The sequence below is a fragment of the Hemiscyllium ocellatum genome, chromosome 20, assembly GCF_020745735.1.
Source record: "Hemiscyllium ocellatum isolate sHemOce1 chromosome 20, sHemOce1.pat.X.cur, whole genome shotgun sequence".
Lineage (NCBI taxonomy): Eukaryota > Metazoa > Chordata > Chondrichthyes > Orectolobiformes > Hemiscylliidae > Hemiscyllium > Hemiscyllium ocellatum.
Window position 1 is genome coordinate 20,206,616 of NC_083420.1, and position 19,913 is coordinate 20,226,528.

Consider the following 19,913-nt stretch of genomic DNA (forward strand, 5'->3'; position numbering starts at 1 on the left):
GTAAAGTTGGTGGTGAGTCAACTTCTTAAACTACTGCAGTGTGGTGCAAGTGTTTTTCTCCTGTTGCAGTTTGAAATGTCAGAGTGGTCTGCTCAAACATTTCCAACAGCTGTGAAAAGTCAACCACATTGCTATGGGTCAGTCACGCACATTCATCTGTGGGCCATGTTGGATAAACATGTCATAGTTCCTTCCCAGATGGACATTTGCAGTTATAAAATTGAAAATACAGCTCAGATTTTATTCTGGATTTATTAATTTAAGTTAAGTTTCCCTAATAGCCATGGTGGGGTTTAAATTCATGTGCCCAGGCTTCTAGATTAGTTGCCCACCAACATTACTATTTTCTTCTTGTGAAATGTGCTGGCACATCTGTAATGTGAAATCAGGTAACGTTAAGCTGCTACTTTCCAGACAGATACATAGTCCGTGGCATGTAATAATGCAGAATATATTCTATGTTTAAGACAAAATCTCACCTTGGTCAACAACTTCATTTTGTAAACATTTTCTCTGATATAGTACTGTGAAGCTTTGTATCCACAATATTTTGTGGAACATTTCAAGATGCAAACTTCAAATAGAGCTTTTCCAACCAATAAAGAGTTACATGCAAATACAAATTATGCACCTACCACCTGCAGGATAGCGAACAGAGAGTTGGGCTTGCCAGTCAAGTTTATCTTTAAGATCGTCTTCATTCTCCTTTTGCCACTGGAGTCCAACTTTCTTCCAATAATCAGAGGCTAATTCCCTACATTGCCAACACAAGGTGAAATAAACAAGATCAAAACACATTTTTATTAATGATGTGTGTGCATTAATAAAGTTTACTTTCAGCAAGGTGGCAAGACATAGTGTACAACTTAGCTTTCATAGGTCAATTAGGGTTGAAAATTCCATCTGATCAAGGTCTGGAAAACAGTACGCTTTGGATTTGTGCCAATGCAAAAATGCCAATGAAAGATCTCCTGAATGAATGGGAACACTGTGAGATCTCAACTATTACTTGTTCCCACCACTAGAAGCTGCTAGTGTTTACATACACAGTTTACTCCTCACCACACTCTTCTTTCTCTAAAAATACATAATTACTTTGAATGTTTTTCCTTACTCATCTCATGCTTTTTTTCCGCTGGCTAAATCTATCTCCCCACTGAGGTTTCAAATCATCAAAGGTCAGGGTAAAGAATTAACAGGAAGTAAGCTGATATCAGGTGTTTAACATGTATGTCAAAATTATCCTCAATTTCTCATAATACTTCAGTGAATTTCAATAACTTTTTTCAAAATTTTTGAAAAAACAAAAATATTGCAATTATTTCGAATATTTCTCAGCAGTGAGAACATTCTTACTGTGTCCCTCAAGCAGCAGCAACATTTTGGTTTGACTTTTGCATACAGTATCATACAGTAGTATCATAAACTACTAATTATTTTGACAACTGCTACAATTTTATTCATCAAGTTTTCAGACCACAGATCACATAGATGGAGTATCAAATATTCCTCATGAACATCACTTGACTAGAATCTTACTTCAATGTCCAGAAAACACTTAAAAGTATCCAGATCAGAATATATTTCAGATCTCTAATGCCAAGACTTAATGAGATTAAGGTATTATTTAATTATTGGGAGAAATAATGCACTATCAATAGTTCTTGGCTACCATTTCAAAACATTGAAAAATCAAATGAAAAAGTACAGGGTCTGTTGAAAATACATCAATAAAATCATCTGCCTCCAGATATTTTAATGAATATTTGAACAAAAGTCTGAACCACTTAAAAAGAGTTATTCTGTGTTTTTACCTGATGTGAGGAATCTCATCACTGCAGCTACTCAACAGAAGTGGGATGAGCTTGTAGAAGTAAGAGTACCGATCTCGGAGCTCCAGCAGCCATCTCCCCACTACGTCTGTAACAGCTTGACGTACCTGATTCAGTTACAAGAAACAAAATTTTCTAGTGCGATTCAACATATTAATGAGAATTTCATAACATACAATAACATACATATATTTTATTTCCCTGTAAATATTCACCTAACTAAAATAAGACCTGCATCCTACCGAGGAATATGCCTAACAGAACAGTCACTTAGCCCACCAAGATAACACCCAACATCTATCCTATTGTTTTGAAGTTGAAAGTATGTACTATACCTTGATGAGAGAGTGAATGCTGTTATGAACTAAGAGCTTACAAGCACCCGTGTCTGGGATGGCAGTCCCAGAGCATACTGGAAAATTGCAAATCTGTAACATTTAGCTGTGAAATAGATACCTAGTTTTGGTTGCTATTTTGACAGCAGTTTGATTTTAACCAGATTAAATTATGCCCCAGGAAACCAAAACTTAATCAAGTTTGAATTTATTCTTTTACCAACATTGAACCAATGAGATAATCAGAATTTGGAATTAAAAAATGCAGCCATTTTGAAAGTTGCAGAGAGAGCAATTGCCATTGCGTGAGATCCAAGAAATTAGGAAACATCTCTTTCAAAAGGTACCTTTTCACATGAAAACTATTCACAGTAAAAAGACAGACAACGAGCCAGGGAAATCTTCAGCTGGAAGAAGAAAGACCGAAGATGAGAGCAGTTGTGTGGTTTTGAATAGGTGTCTTCTTGGAACAGCATATTGTTATAGAGTTGGAGGCAGATAATGAGCAGTTAAGAGAAAGAGGGACTTAGAGTTGTGAATAGTTGTTGTTTAATGCTCACTTTTAGCATTAAAAAAAAAAGATGTTATTTTCTTTAAATAGTGGAATTTGCAAGTTCTCTGTCACTCATTTTTTAAACAGATTACAGGATGACTTGAGCTTTACTGAATATTTGGTTTAATTAACACAGGTATTTAACGCAGAATTAGAGAAGATAGTTCTGAAGGAGGGTTACTGCACAAGAAACATTAATTCTGCTTTTTCCTCCAGAGATGCTGCCAGACCTGTTGAATCTATTCTACCAACACTGTTCGATAGAGTAAGACACAGATCAGCCAAAACGTCACTAAATGAAACTTGTCCCAAGGAGCTGAACGGCCTACTCAATCAAACTTAACAGGCAATTTATTGGCTGACTTGACAACAAAGTCAAATATTAACCACATAAAAATAGTTTCAATTCCAAACACAAAACACTGCTTCACTGATACATTTTACCTTGTAATCCGAATTTGTTTTCCCAACTCTGTGTAAAGCAAAAGTATTCATTACTGGAGTTGCAATCGAACAGTGAGTGACAACCTGGTGTTGACCACAAATCCAAATTGGAGATAGATTTCAATTTAGAAATTATCATTTGTATCATGTCTCAGGCATCTTTGTCAAGGTTGCAAAGGTTATTAGTACCCTATCTTTGCGGGACAGGTGGAACATTCCTTGTTCCAGTCCTATTCTGGCCCAACTAGTCTTTCTCCGATATATCAGTGCTGCTTCCCTCTCGCATCCAGAATTGGAAAGGTTTATCAATTTTGCTTCCAATTTCCACCCCACCCTCAGTTACACCTAATCCAACTCTGACTCCTCCCTTCCTAGACATCTGTTTCTATTCCTGGGGTTAGACTGGCCACCAATGTTCACCACAAACCCACCAACTCCCACAATTACCCGGACAAGACATCCTCGCACCCTGCTTCCCGTAAACAGTCTATTCCATTCTCCCAGTTCCTTCATCTCTCTCGCATATGTTCTGATGATGCCAAGTTTGACAAGGGAGCCTCCGAAACGTCCACCTTCTTCCTCAACTGGGGATTCCCCAGCACCTCAACCAGGTGTGACGCATCTTATGCACTTGGGCACTCATTCCCTCTCTTTTCTCCTGCAACAGCGATAAGGTTCCTCATGCCACTACCTCCTCACCAGCATCCACATCCAAAAAATCATTAGCTGCCATTTCCACTATCTCCAGCGAGATGCCACCACCAAATATTATCCTCCACTCCCTTATCTGCTTTTGTCAGGAATCATTCCCTCCGGGGCCCCTTGGTTCACGCTTTCTTCACTCCCAACACACCCCACAGCCCCATGGCACCTTCCCCTGCAATCGCTGAAGGTCTAACACTTGCTCATTTACCTCCCCCCTCCTCAGAATCCAGGGGCCCAAACATACCTTCCAAGTGAAGCACTGTTTTATCTGCACTTCACACAATCTAGTCTACTGCATTCACTACTCACAATGTAGTCTCCTCTACATGGGGAAACGAAGTGTAGACTTGGTGACCACTTTGCAAAACTCCTACATTCTGCCTGCAAACAAATTGCTTACTACTTCAACACACCACAGTGTTCCCCTGCCAACATCTCTGTCTCAGATTTGCTGCTGTGCTCCAGCGAAGCTTGGCGTAAGCTGGAAGAACAATATCTCATTTTCCGCTAGGGACCCTGCAGCCTTCAGGACTCAATATCTTGATATCTTTGAAGAACTTTAGAGCTTAAAGTCTTCTATGTCCCAGTCCCCATCCCCACATACCAAGCTGTTTGATCACAGTTTGCTATTACACACAACCCACTGTCAGCCATTAACGGTCTCCATCTTCCTAACCAGTTCATTATCCACTCCCTTGCCTTCTCTCTGTTTGGACTCTATCCCCACCAATTGTTGACTCCTTACCCCCTCCCTCCACCCTATCTTCGGCAGAAAAACTGACATCTTCCAAGCTACTTTCAGTTCGGAGGGTCATTGGACCCGAAATGTTAACTCTGATTTCTCTTCACAGAGGCTGCCAGACCTGCTGAACTATTCAAGCAATTTATATTTTTGTTTCTGATTTACAGCAACAGCAATTCTTCGGTTTTTATTTGTCATTAGTTTTATATTGGTCATGGGCTTGTAACTTGAAGCTGCGATAAATGATATTGTTGATCGTCAACAACGGTTTCTTTTGCTACGCAATGAAAGTTACTTCTAACGTTGAACAGCAAATCATGATTGATCAGCACTGTCAGTAGTAGACATCACTACTTTACCACAATTGCAAACCAAGGAAAGAATAAGTACTATAACGCAAACACCCAACATGAAAAACTGTACGTGTTTCCTGATTTCAGCCCTTTGTTCGAGTGCAGTGCAACAGACAAGCAGAACATATAAGTCAGGTAGCGATAAAAATTATTGCAGGTACAAGCTGCAATAAATTGATGCAGAGGTTTAGTTGCAGTTCGACAAGTTTATTGAGATGCATTTGTCAGGTAAGAATCTGTACGCCTTTGTCGTGGGAAGAGATACAAAGGATACATGATGATGTTCAATAGAAATAGAATTACATTTGCATAATTTGGTCGAACTATTTCTTACCTTTGTATCCAAGATCACTTCAAAAATACACACACCCACCTCGGAGAAGCAACGGAATGTGAAATTGACATTTTACTAAATCCAGCCATTCATTCCTCTGCTTTTGGGCTTCCTTTTCCACTTGCTTCTAACACCGCCTTTTTGGCCAACTATTTTAAGAAGTTCCATGTACTGCAATCACAGAACGACGATGGTAAAGGAAGAAGCTGATTAAGTGAAGAAAAAGGATTGGTGCTGGGTCCACTGTTTTTTTGTCATTTATACAAATGATTTGGATGTGAACATCGGAGATATGGTTAGTAAGTTCACAGATGACATCAAAATTGGAGGTGTAGTAGACAGCGAAGAAGGTTACCTCAGAGTACAACAGGATCTTGATCAAATGGACAAATGAGCTGAGAAGTGGTAGATGGAGTTTAATTTGATAACTATTTGCATTTCATTGGGCAAATCAGGAGAGGACACTTAATGGTAGGGCCTTGGGCAGTTTTGCCGAATGAAGAGACTGAGGGATATAAGTGCATAGTTTCTTGAAAGTGGTGTTGCAGGTAGACAGGGTGGTGAAGAAGGGACTTAGCACACAAACCTTCATCGGTGTGTGCATAAAGGACAGGAGTTGAGCAGTCATGTTGCGACTGTATGGGACACGACTGATGCTACTTTTAGAATACTGCGTTCGGTTCTGGTCTCCATTCTACAGCAAACATCTACAAGAATAGTGCCAAGGTTGGAGGGTTTAAGCTACAGGAAGAGGCTGAATAGGCTGAGACTGTTTTCCCTGGAGCATCAGAGACTGAAGGGTAACCTCACAGAAGTTCATAAAATCATGAGGGGCATGGATAGGGTGAACAGGCAAAGTCTTTTCCCCAGGGTAGGGGAGCCCAAAGCTAGAGGACAGAGGTTTATGCAGAGAGGGGAAGGTACAAAAGGGACCTAAGGACAAGTTCTTCACGCACAGAGTGGTGTGCGTATGGAACAAGCTAGCAGAGGAAGTGATGGAGGCAGGTACAAGTACAATGCTTTAGAGGCATCTGGATGGGTGCATGAATAGGAAGAGTTTTGAGGGATATGGGCAAAATGCTGGCAAATGAAACGAGATTAGTTTAGACTATTAGTTCAGTATGGACGAGTTAGTCTGAAGAATCTATTTCTGTGCTGTACATTTCTCTGAATTTATAAGTGGAGATATGGACATAGAGATTAAAGAACAAATAAGGAATGCCTGAGCCCACTATATGTAGTAGGATGTCACTTCATGCCCCTTTTTCATTTTAAAATTAAAAAAAACTAACTTCAGCTGACTTTGTGAGCCATTATCTGTTCTTTAAAAGACAGATTCCAGAATACTCTAGGATGAAGGAACAGAAATAGGCCATTTGGCCCATTGAGTAGGTTCCTCCATTCAGTGAGATCATGGCTGATCCGATATTCCTCAATTCCACTTTCTGCCTTTTTCCCCCATGAATCATAATTGCTTTACAGATGAAAAAGCTGTTTATCTCAGACATGGAAACATTTAATAGCCCTCTGCAATAAAGAATGCCACAGATTCACTACCCTCATAACAAATTCCTCTTCATCTTTGTCTTAAATGAATGACCCTTGACTGAGATTATGCCCTCTGGTCCTAAACTCTCCTCCAAGGAGAAACAAGCTCTCCACATCGATCATTTCAAACTTCCGAAGAACGCTCAATGTTTCAAATAGGTCACCTCTCATTTTTCTGAATTCCAATGAATACAAGCCTCAGTTACTCAACTTCTCCACATGAAGTCTTTCCAAACCGAGAATCAATCTTGTCTCGAGAAAAGTGACCAAAACTGTTCACAATATTCCAATTGTGGTCGAACCAGCATCTTCTATAGTTTTAGCATGGCCTTCATATTTTCATACTCCACTCCCTTTTTAACAAATGCCAATGGTCCACTTGCCTTCCCGATTAGCCATTGAAGTTTGATGCTGACTTTGTAACAAGGACCACAAATCCTTCTGCACCTTTCTGCACTATTTCCTCATGTAAGGAATATTCAACTCTTCTATTCTTCCTGCCAAGAAGTGCATTATTTCATACTTTCCTACACTACATTCCATCTGCCAAGCTATGCCTAGTTGCTTAACCTGTCTATAGCCCTCTATCGACCTGTTGTGTCATCCTCAATACTTGTCTTCCCATTTTTGTATCATCCACGAACTTAGCAATAGTACATTCACTTTACTCATCCCAGTCATTAATATATATTGTGATTAATTGTGGCCCCAGCATTAGTTCCGGTAGCACTTCACGAGTAACAAGTTTAGTCTGAAAATGCCCTTTTCATCCCAACTATTAGTTAGCCAATCCTATATCCATGCTAATTCATTCCTCGTTTATCTTATCAGGTAGCATTGTGTGGTACTTTATCAAACACCATTTCGAAATCCCAAAATATAACATCTACTAGTTCCCTTTTATCTACCATGCTTGCTACCTTCACACAGAACTGCACTAAATTTGTTATGCAGGATTTCCATTTCAAAAAAGGCATGATCAAGCCTCTGCTTGATCATGATGTACATTTCTAAATGCTTTGTTAGGATCCTTAATAAAAGACTCAAGCATTTTCCCAGTGACAGATGTTAATTTAAAAAAAATGCTTTTTTCTAAATCAAGTATTTAACTTTTAACTAAGATGAACACCCAATCTTGTCTATCTTGTTTAAATATGCTAAGACAGAAGGCTGGCCAGGTGGGCCACTCAAAATGAACAATACATGAGGCATGCTGGGAAACTGAGACAAACCTTGACCAAGGTGACTATGCTAATAAACATCCTGCAAAATCCAAACAGGCTGTAGCTACAGACAAACAGTATGTAATTGACCCAGCAGCTGCAGACAATATGATATACACTTGAATTCGAATTGAACAGAATCAACCTGAATGCAATCCACAAGACAATCAGAACCTTGAGTTGTTTGCCAGACACAGGGGCGCCTCACACCCTTACTTGGCGATGGCTACCTGACTTACATGCAGCTCACACCTCCCAGATCGGAAGCCAAAGGACCACACTGCCCATCGACATGTCAATGTCTGGTTGGGTCCGATCGATCGGGAAGATTGAGCCCTCATCAATTTAGTGGAGAACACAAGACCTACCCAAAAGGACTGGTACAATTACTATGCATAAGAATCGCCACAACATGATCCTTGGGGCAGTAACCTGAAACCAAGCAACGTTAAAAGACATCCCTGGGACCACTGGGAGAAGACAACCAGACAATCATCACCACGTGGATCAAGGCCAAGATATAGTGTAATGGCATACGGTCGTCCAGAGTTAAGTTAAAGCACAAGATACTTGACTAGATTTATTGTGTAAATTGTTGGTTTATCATGCATTTTGTTGTTATAGTATCCATTGTGTTAAATAAATAAATCTTATCTTTTACTATTATTGAGAGTCGACTCGCAGTTTCTTTGTTAAATATGAGTTAAAACACATTGACAGACATAACCCTGCAAATCGTATAAATGCAAAGAGTATGCGTGCACAAACATAAAAAAAATGACATTCGTATGCAGCTGCCTCATCTGGATTTGACCCAAGGCAGAAAGCATTTTTTTATTGAGGGCTTGAAGTCAATCACCATATGACTATGAAGATACTTCACCCACAATGCCACTTCAAATACTCTCCTGCGCTGGCTTTCTCTCATTAATTGAGTCATTGAAATGACTGCACCTTCAAAACAACTGCATCACCTTCAGCACATGACTGGCACATGCTCAATGTGTACAGTGGTGAACTGATGACATCAGTGACACAAGTGGCCAGATCGTGAAGTCAATTGGCTAATGTTACTGTTAATATCTGCACGTGCATTGGAAGCCATTTTGGCATTCAGAGTAATCACTCTGGAAACAGAATGTTTCGCCAATAAGGTGAACCATGTTTAGAAGTCATCAATATTCAGAGATGACTCAAATATATGGCAGCCAATGTGCTGGAATAAGCTAATGACGAGATGATCATTTTTTGCAATGTTGCAATGCTAAGAAATAAACAGTGGCCAGTACATTTGGGAGAAATCCTTTGTATTCTTTTTGAAAAGTGCAATGAGATATTTCACAGTGACCTGAGCAGATTCATTAATTTATCACAGACCGCTCAGTACTGCTCTGAAGCTTCCTATGGACTACAGTTTGAATCCACAACGTTCTGACTCTCAGGCAAGAGCACTGAAAACCGAGCCTAGGTGACATCTAATCTTCTGATCTATTTCAACACATGTAATTTGTTGTAATGGTCATTTTACAACTAGCTAGCTTATGAAAGTTGGATGTCGCACTTAAAATTGAATCAGTGTTATTTGGTGCAACACAAGGACAACAGAACAAGCTAAACCAGCCTATCAGAACATATGCAACACATTGAAATTGAACCAATAACCCTCAAAATTGCTTAATTGGTTATTTGTAAAGTCTGGTTAGGGGTAATGTTGAACATCAAGATTATAACTCAAAATTAATTTATTACTAATAACACAAATTAGATTGTAGATATTAAACAACAAGGCAATCTAAGCCCTAGTTTTCTTTGATTTAATTCCCGAGCTCTCACAGTTATAAGTCACACAACACTACGTTAGAGTTTCAGGTTCATTTGGAAGCACGAGTTTTCAGAGCACTGCACCTTCATTAGGTAGCTTTGGATGAGGTTAGGATTATAGCCCTCTTCCAAAGCTACCTGATGAAGGAGCAGCGCTCCGAAAGCTAGAAACTCCAAATAGACCTGTTGAATTATAACCTAGTGTTTTTGTGATTTTTAACTTTGTCCAACCCAGTCCAACACTGGCACCTACACATCACACCTCTCACACAGTCAGAGATAAGATAGATTTAGTCAAAGAAATGCATTTTGCCAATTTGATAATTCATTTCAATGACAAATACCAGGCTTTGGTGAAAACTTCAAATGATGGATTTGTATTATAGGCATGTAAAACTGTATACCTTACTCAAATTCGCTTAATGCAAACAAATTGCACAAATGTCAAGACTTTTACGTATTTTGTACTAACATTTCTCAGCACTGATAACTAAAGAGAGCAAAAATCAGAAATCAAAAATAGTTCCAGTCAGGAACTACTGCCTGTTCCTCAACACTCAAACAAAAACACTTTACTTTACCTAAGAACTTAAAATATAGGAGCAGGAGAAGGCCATTTGGCCCCTTAAGCTTGCTCCGCCATTCCATAATATCACCGCTGTTCCTTTTGTGGACTAAGCTTCACTTTCCCACTGCTCACCATAACCCTTAATTCTTTTACTGTTCAATATCTACCTTGCCTTAAAAAACATTCAACGAGGCAGCCTCAAATGCTTCACTGCGCAGGGAATTCCACAGATTCACAACCATTTGGATGAAGACATTCCTCCTCAACTCAGTCCAAAATCTGCTTCCCCTTATTTGGAGACTATGATCCCTAGTTCTAGTTTCACCTGCCACTGGAAACAAACCCCCTGCTTCTATCTTATCTACTCTCTTCATAATTTTGTGTTTCTATCAGATTCTCCCCCTCATTGTTTTGAATTCCAATGAATATCATCCAAATCTACTCAATCTGTCCTCAAAAACAAACCCTCTTAACTCCGGAATCAACCAAGAGAACCTCTGTTGCACCCCCTGAAGTGCCAGTGCATCCGTTCTCAAGTAAGAAGCCCAAAACTGTACAGAGTTTGTAGTCTCGCCAGCACCCTGTACAGCTCCCTGTTTTTAAACTCCATCTCTTTCACAATGAAGGACAATATTCCATTTGTCTTCTGAAATACCTGCTACATCTGCAAACCTCCATTTTGCGATTAATGCACAAGGACACCCAGGTCCCTCTGCATAGCAGAATGCTGCAATTTTTCACCATTTAAATAATAGTCCATTTTGCTGTTATTCCTACCAAAATGGCTGATCTCTTATTTATCAACATTGTACTCCAAATGACGGCCCCTTGCCCATTAACTTAACCGATCTATATCTGCTCTTTCAACATTCTGTACTCGTCTTCCTTTGATTGGCCAATTCAACATCCAACCAGCTGTCAGTCTCTGAGCATGGCAATATTACAGTGCTAAATCATCTACAATGGTATTAGAGCAGAAATTATCATGCATTGTATTTCCAGGCCAGTTCCCCCAGTAAACATGTTTTTTTTTCTCTCAGTCTTAAATCATACCACATAGAAACAGACCCTTCAGTCCAACCAGTCCACACAGACCATACTCCAATTAAACTAGTCCCACCTGCCTTCACTTGACCTGTATCTCTTATTCATGTATTTCTTATTCGTGTATTTACCCAAATGACTTTTAAACTTTATCTGCATCCACCATTTTCTCTGGAAGTTCATTCTACATATGAACCACTCTAAAAACAAAAATTGCCCCTTGTCCTTTATAAATCTTTCTCATCTCACCGTAAAAATATGCTCCCTAGTCTTGAAATCCCCCACCCTCGGGAAATGACACCTGCCATTCACCTTCATGATTTTAGAAACTTCTGTAAGGTTACCCCTCAATCTCCTTAACTCCAGGAAACAAGTCCCAGCCTAGCCTTTTCTTGTATTTCAAACCTGCCATCCCCACCAACATCCTGGTAAATCTCTTCTGAACCCTCTCGATCTTAATAATATCCTTTCTACAACAGGCAGACTAGAATTGGATATCACAAGATGCATCACCAATGTCCGTTACAACCTCAACATGATGTACTGAGAGGTCTGAACAAGGAAGGCAAGCGTGCTAAATGTCTTCTTAACCACCCTATCTGTACATGATGCAAACTTCAAGGAACCCCTGGCTCTCTATGTTCTATCCTAGGCACTACTTTTTTTTAATTGTCTAAGTTCTGCCCTTGTTTGTTTTATACACTACGTGTTTTGTTTTAAAAAAACAAGTTGAATTTCGAAGTTCAATTCTAAACTTCAAGCCACAATTCCAAACCAAAATTAAAAAATAAAGAAAACTGAGATGGTCACAACCCATTTATTGTATAGGAAGAACAACAAAAGCTTTAGATTGGCTGTTTGCATCCCAAGTCAGTATTTTTCCTGCAACGTGCAAATGTGGGCACTTCAGATCGTACTGAGATATCTGTACTGTTCCATCACAAATTTGCCCAGTTGACAAGCAACTTGAAAAAAAATCATACCTTTTCAAAGTAACCAGTTGAAAAGCTGGTTAATATTTATGGAAACGTATCCTAGAATGAATCAGCACTTTTCGAAGAAAATGGCAAATCCTTGGAGACAAGGAAATTTAATGGAGGAGATATGGTTAAAACAATAATGCAATCATGTGCATATCCAACGTTCACCTATTACTGAGGAATAACAGTGGTTCCATTAACTGAATTAATTTTTCAAGAGGTTAAACATGACCAGGACCAAGCAGCCCACTCATATTCAGATCCACCATCTCAGTCATTCCTTCCCCCACTAATACAGACTAACTACAGTGTGTTATATCTACAACAAGCACAACAGCAATTCACTGAGAAAACATCTTCCAAATCCATGACTTCTCAAAACTACTCTGACCGCCAGATATGTGCAAACACCATCAACTGCAACATCTCCCCAAAATCACACACCATCCAGATTTAAAAATATATTTAACTTGCTAAGCTATTTCCTAGTCAAAATCCTGATACATGCTTCTTAACAAAGCTGACTGAACCTACAGAACAGAGACTGCAGATGTTCGATAAGACAACTCATCACCACTACCTTCTCAATGGCAATTATCGATGGGCAATAATGCTAGCCTAGGTAGCAGCAACTACATTCCACGAATAAATAAGTTTTAAAAACTCAAAAGCAAATACAGGACTTTAATTAAAGAGGCTGGAAGCAAAGCTAAAAAGAAAACTTAGAAACATACTTTGCTTTAGCTGTTGATTTTGGGTAAAGCAGAAAATGCACCGTATCACTCTGAGGCAGAAAACAATGTTTCTGAACACAATCTGCAAAATGACATTTTACTTTTTGACATAATAACAGTTACATATACATTTAAATACTGAAAATGGCATACGGTAGACTTTCTCCTCACCAGTGGTGCATCGTCAAAAAGTCGTTGTGCCAAATGAGAGAGAACATCATCGACAGATTTTCCATTGCCATGTTGAATGACTGTTCCTGTTGCCTGTATGACTGCCACACGGACCTTTGAATGCTGGTGAGATATGGTCTGCATCAGCGGTTTTATTAGAGATTCGGACTGCATGTGAAAAGTTTCTGAAAATAGTAAAAAATTGAGTGAATTTAATCCAATTTTATTCACAAGTCACTATATAGCAAAATTGTCATTTACCATCTTTTCCCTTCATTCTAAGTATGATGGATGAGAGGAAGAATTCTTCTCAATGTCTGACCAGAAATCAAATTTTCATTTTGTCAACACTCTTGTTTATTTTTACAGAGATTAATTTGCAATGGATTTTTTTTTTAAAAAAGCATTATTTCTTTAGCTACTACACGAGTAAAAGCGAAGTTTTTCACAAACATATGGGCCCACTTCCAATGAATGGTCTACTTACTTTTACTTGCAGTATCTCATAATGAGCTTGGCAGTTTTCAAAATACAACAGCAGTATCTGTGGCATCAAACCACACTATTAGTACTGAGACAAAAAGAATCAAGATAGAATCCTCTTGCAACTTACGGATTATATTCCTGTCAGGGTGAAAGGAAAGGCTGGTCGGTATGGGAATGCTGGATGACGAAAGGAATTGAGGGTTTAGTTAAGAAAAAGAAGAAAGCACATGTAAGGTATAGACAGGATAGATCAGGTGAATCCTTAGAAGAGTATAAAGGAAGTAGGAGTATACTCGAGGGAAATCAGGAGGGCAAAACGCGAACATGAGATAGCTTTGGCAAATAGAATTAAGGAGAATCCAAAGGGTTTTTACAAATACATTAAGGACAAAAGGGTAACTAGGGAGAGAATAGGGTCCCTCAAAGATCAGCAATGTGCCTTTGTGTGGAGCCACAGAAAATGGGGGAGACACTAAATGAATATTTTGTATCAGTATTTACTGTGGAAAGGGATATGGAAGATATAGACTGTAGGGAAATAGATGGTGACATCTTGCAAAATGCCCAGGTTACAGAGGAGGAAGTGCTGGATGTCTTGAAACAGGTAAAGGAGGATAAACGCCCAGGACCTGATCAGGTGTACCCTAGAACTCTGTGGGAAGCTAGAGAAGTGATTGCTGGGCCTCTTGCTGAGATATTCTTACCATCGATAGTCACAGGTGAGGTGCCAGAAGACTGGAGTATGGCAAACGTGGTGCCACTGTTTAAGGAGGGTGGTAAAGACAAGCCAGGGAATTATAGACCGGTGAGCCTGACCTCGGTTGTGGGCAAGTTGTTGCAGGGAATCCGGAGGGACAGGGTGTACATGTATTTGGAAAGGCAAGGACTGATTAGGGATAGTCAACATGGCTTTGTACATGGGAAATCATGTCTCACAAACTTGAATTGAGTTTTTTGAAGAAGTAACAAAGAAGATTGATGAGGGCAGAGCAGTAATGTGATCTATATGGGCTTCAGTAAGGCGTTCAACAAGGTTCCCCATGGGAGACTGATGAGCAAGGTTAGTTCTCACAGAATACAGGGAGAACTAGCCATTTGGATACAGAACTGACTCAAAGGTAGACGACAGAGGGTGATGGTGGTGGAGGATTGTTTTTCAGACTGGAGGCCTGTGACCAGTGGAGTGCCACAAGGATCGGTGCTGGTCCTCTACTTTTTGTCATTTACATAAATGATTTGGATGCGAGCATAAGAGGTACGGTTAGTAAGTTTGCAGATGACACCAAAATTGGAGGTGTAGTGGACAGCGAAGAGGGTTACCTCAGATTACAACAGGATCTGGACCAAACGGGCCAATGGGCTGAGAAGTGGCAGATGGAGTTTAATTCAGATAAATGCGAGATGCTGCATTTTGGGAAAGCAAATTTTTGCAGGACTTATACACTTAATGGTAAGGTCCTAGGGAGTGTTGCTTAACAAAGAGACCTTGGAGTGCAGGTTCATAGCTCCTTGAAAGTGGAGTCACAGGTTGATAGGATAGTGAAGAAGGTATTTGGTATGCTTTCCTTTATTGGTCTGTAGTACTGAGTACAGGAGTTGGGAGGTCATGCTGTGGCTGTACACGACATTGGTTCGGCCACTGTTGGAATATTGTGTGCAATTCTGGTCTCTTTCCTATCAGAAAGAGGTTGTGAAACTTGAAAGGGTTCAGAAAATATTTACAAGGATGTTGGCAGGGTTGGAGGATTTGAACTATAAGGAGAGGCTGAACAGGTGGGGGCTGTTTTCTCTCGAGCATCGGAGGCTGAGGGGTGACCTTATAGAGGTTTACAAAATTATGAGGGGCAAGGACAAGGTAAATGGGCAAAGTCTTTTCCCTGGGGTCAGAGAGTCCAGAACTAGAGGGTGTAGGTTTAGGGTGAGAGAGGAAAGATATAAAAGAGACCTAAGGGGCAACTCTTTTACGCAGAGGGTGGTACATGTATGGAATGAGCTGCCAGGGGAAGTGGTGGAGGCTGGTATAATTGCAGCATTTAAGAGGCATTTGGATGGGTATATGAATAGGAAGAGTTTGGAAGGATATGGGCCGGGTGCTGGCAGCGGGGACGAGATTGGGTTGGGATATCTGGTCGGCATGGACGGGTTGGACCGAAGGGTCTGTTCCCATGCTGTACATCTCTATGACTCTAAGTTTCACAACCAGAATTGCATATAAATACATTTATAAGTTGTAACAACTGCACAGAGGCCAGTGTTCCATCATTAAGTCACCCCTTATTTACATGTGCGCAATATATAGAGTCTGACGAGCCAGATCAGAGCCAGTACCGAGAATGAGGAGAGTCTCTGAAACTCCTGTTTTATCTGTCAGCCAGTTCTCCTCGATTGCCCAGGTTAACAGCCTCAGTCAAGGATCTCACAGTTCATGAGATCCACCTCGCCTTTGTTCCAATCACCACTGGCAGTAATTTTTGTCCTGTTAGCACTCTGGGAACAGCCCCCCCAACGGCAATTATGTCAACATCCAATCCTGGCATCCAAACACAACTTCTTGCCAACAGTTTCATTTTCAAAACCCCTGGATGACCCTGGAGTTCAACCAGCTTTTGGCGGCAACCTTTACTTGGGATAAATACTCTTGCTCCCCATTAGTATTATGCTGTGTGAGAAGCTCTGGAAGTCGCTACTCAAGCCGTGTCCCCCAGTTAATTGGACAGGTGAGGGTGCCCTTTCTGGCTAGCATACTCTACAGCTCACATGCTCCACTTTCTCATGCTTGAAGTTCAGTTGGGCTTCAGCCAGTAGGTGCTTTTGCATGGTTATGTCATTAATTCCACGAACCAGTCTCTCAGCATCTCATTCAGGGTTAACCCAAAATCACATGCCTCTGCCAGTTGTCTTAACTGCGTTGAAACTCCCGACATGGCTTCCACTTGTTCATAAAGTGCTGAATAAAATCTGCAGCATCTCAGAATTAGGGGAGGCTTGGGGACATAATATTCCTTAGCTAAATCTGTCAACTCTTGTAAGTTTTAGTATCTGGTGCCTCAAGGAAAGTTAGGTTCCAAAAAAAAATACTGAAAATGCTGTGGGTCCGCAAGAGGTCAGAAGAGTTAACTCATTGCTTTTCATCTGCCCCAATATCAATTGCCCAGAAAGAATGACACATTCTTTCCACACACAGGGCCCAGACTCTGACGGCAGGATCAAACAACTCCAACTTCTCAAATAAAGGTCTGATGCCAGCAATGTTTAACCCAACTCAAAGACAACCGGTGTGGTCCAATTTTCTTCAGGAAATTACAATTTTCTCTCGTTGCCGCTGAAATGATTGCACAGAGGCCAATATCCTGTCACCAGGTCACCCTTTATTTATACGTGCATAGTACGTGGACTTTTACCAGCCACGAATCTCAGAGGCAATTCCAAGAATGAGGAGACCCAATCTCCCCAATCAAGGATCTCAGTCACTCAGATCCACCGGCCCTCATTTTAATTGCTACGCAAATAATCAAAAGAAATCTTACTAAAATGCTTACATATGTCTATTATCTCCTATGCATGTATGCAATGGACACTGCAAGTTTATCAGGATTTATTTGTAAATTAGATTTTTTGTGCTATAATAGAGAAGCTTACAGGATACATAAAATAAACAGCAAACTAATTTATTTAATATCTATGTGGGACAAATAGCATCATAAAATTTGATGTACGAACAAAACTCATTTGTGTGCGAACCTAAAATCCACTTATTCTACAATAGGCTTTGAAAATATTGGTAACATTTTAATGTCAATAATCATAAACTTGGACACAAATGCAGTTCAACTAAATCCAAGTATTCTAAAAGTTCTCAAAATTTGCTGCCAGAAGTCTCATAAGGATGTGACAGAATGTTTTATCGTTGCCATGCTATTGCAGGCAACCAGAAACAGGCAACACAGAAGCTGCATTGCATTGCCATTTTACTGGCACAGGTCCACAAGCTAGAAATGACAATTACAACAATAGTTATGAGGTTAAAAGAATGTGTGTCTTGGGCTTAATGCTTAGAATTAAATTTATCTGGCAAAAGTGTGCAGTTTGTCCCAGTTACAATAAAAAATTGCTTTCTAAGTTTCTCCAGGCAGACAAGCAACATTGTGCCAAGCCACACTTCTTTCAGAGTTTCAAAGGCCAGAAAACCAAGACTTTGGAAGCATAGTATTGGTTCTGGCACCAAGTGGAACTGAAAGACTTATCTTCTCATTGTTAACAGCTTGGTCAACAGTCACCCCTCGAATTTTCACATCAATGACTGGGTGAACTGCCTATTTCCAAAGGTAAATGGGAACGCATTTATGTCTGCACTAATGAATTCAATCTCAAAAGCCTCTCAAGATGTTTATGAACTATATGTTTGATGCATCATTTACTTCACATCATAATGCAATCTTATGAGAATGATTTTTTAAAAATAAAAAACAAAATATATTGGATGCCAGAAACTGCAAATAAAAATGAATGTTGCAAATAGATAGCAGGTATGACAGTAGTCCTGGAGAGAGATTCAAATTTGAATATTCAGTTTGGCAAAATTTCAAAGTTCTGTTGAATGGTCATCAACCGGAGTTGCTCACTGTTTCCTTGTTAGATTCTTTTCCCGAGGTTTCACACACGAGATGAAATTTGCACACACCAAATTCTGCAAACAGCTGAAGTTTATTAAAGCCTGTACAAGCTAGGTGACCCACTTTGACACTCCCCACAGGCGTACAAAGTCGAGTTAAAAGAGGCCCGAACAAAGGAAACATATCCCCTTTATACAGGTGAGGTGGTAATGCTTACGGGTACCCTGGCCACTTGCTACCCCCCACTACCACGTTACCCCAGGTACAATGGCAGGATGAGGTCATCCTCGGGGATAATGTAAATGCAAATGCCATAATCTTGGGAATCATTATGCAATCAATTTCCTGACTCTGTGATTCCCAGGACAATGTAGGTGTGATACGCTTCAGCATCAGGGGATCATCACGCAAACAATTGTTATTGCCTGGGGATGGCTATGAAAGCATTTCTCAATGGAACAGACTGAATGAGAGTTTAATTTGATAAAAGCAGTAGAATAGTAACAAATGGCTACCCAAATGAAGTGTGAGTCATCCACATTCCTGCATACATGTCCCCACAACCCACTTCCAGAATGTTCAGCTTCTGGAGAAAGACAGTACAGTTTAACCCTTAAACATTAAATTGTACTATTTCTGTGGACATAAATGTAATCTTTTAACATTATATCCCCTGCCAAAGCTGCTGGGAGATCAGATGCTATATTGAGAACTTTTTTGAAGCTGTTTAAAGGCACTTAATCTGCATTAATATTTTGCCCCACCTTCCTCGCATAAGCAATCCTCAAATGTCATCATGTAGGTACACTTCCCATAATAATTCAGCGTTTCAAAAATAAATGCATTTTATAGATGTGAACACTTTCTATGCCAACTGCTTTTACTTTATCTGTTTCAAACTGCAAATGAGTATTATAACTAACAATGTTAAAATCACTGATATGAAACTGAAAGAGATGTAAAGATATTATATTCCACACTTAAAAAGTCCAATCAATAAATAATAACAGCATGGAAAACCATGATGCCAAACAGTAAATATTCATTGTATCTGAAGATAGTGAGGGGTGGTAGGCAATAGATCCATCAAGCCAATATCTTCTAGACATAGTGGAACAAAATGTTAACATTTAAATATATGTCTCCATTCTGTGGATTTACCTTCTGATGTCTCATGATCAACTTACATCATGCTATTTCAACAATGAAAATGACTCCCAGGCGTACTTGCATATTGTTTCCCTCCCACAGTTTCAATAATATCTACCCCGTTGTTCCTCCACTCGTGCGAACAGCTTTCTTCAGTACATTCCGCCTTAGCACCTTCCAACACACAATGTACATGCTAAAAAGGTCATATAGCAGACCGGTGTCACTACCTCTCCATTCAATCTGATCTTAAGTTACTGGACCAGCATTCACACACA

The 19,913-nt window shown here is 39.9% G+C and overlaps 1 protein-coding gene across 1 annotated transcript in view; it reads right to left on the reverse strand.

Annotated features, from left to right (window-relative positions):
• Positions 1-19,913, reverse strand: part of LOC132825165 (dynein axonemal assembly factor 5-like) — a 122,670-nt gene that overhangs the window by 99,780 nt on the left and 2,977 nt on the right. Inside the window, exons 2-4 of the mRNA XM_060840189.1 lie at positions 13,388-13,572; positions 1,815-1,939; positions 636-754 (exon numbers count right to left, since the gene is read on the reverse strand). Of these exons, the coding sequence (XP_060696172.1) occupies positions 636-754; positions 1,815-1,939; positions 13,388-13,572 (429 nt within the window). The remainder of the gene's footprint in view (positions 1-635; positions 755-1,814; positions 1,940-13,387; positions 13,573-19,913) is intronic.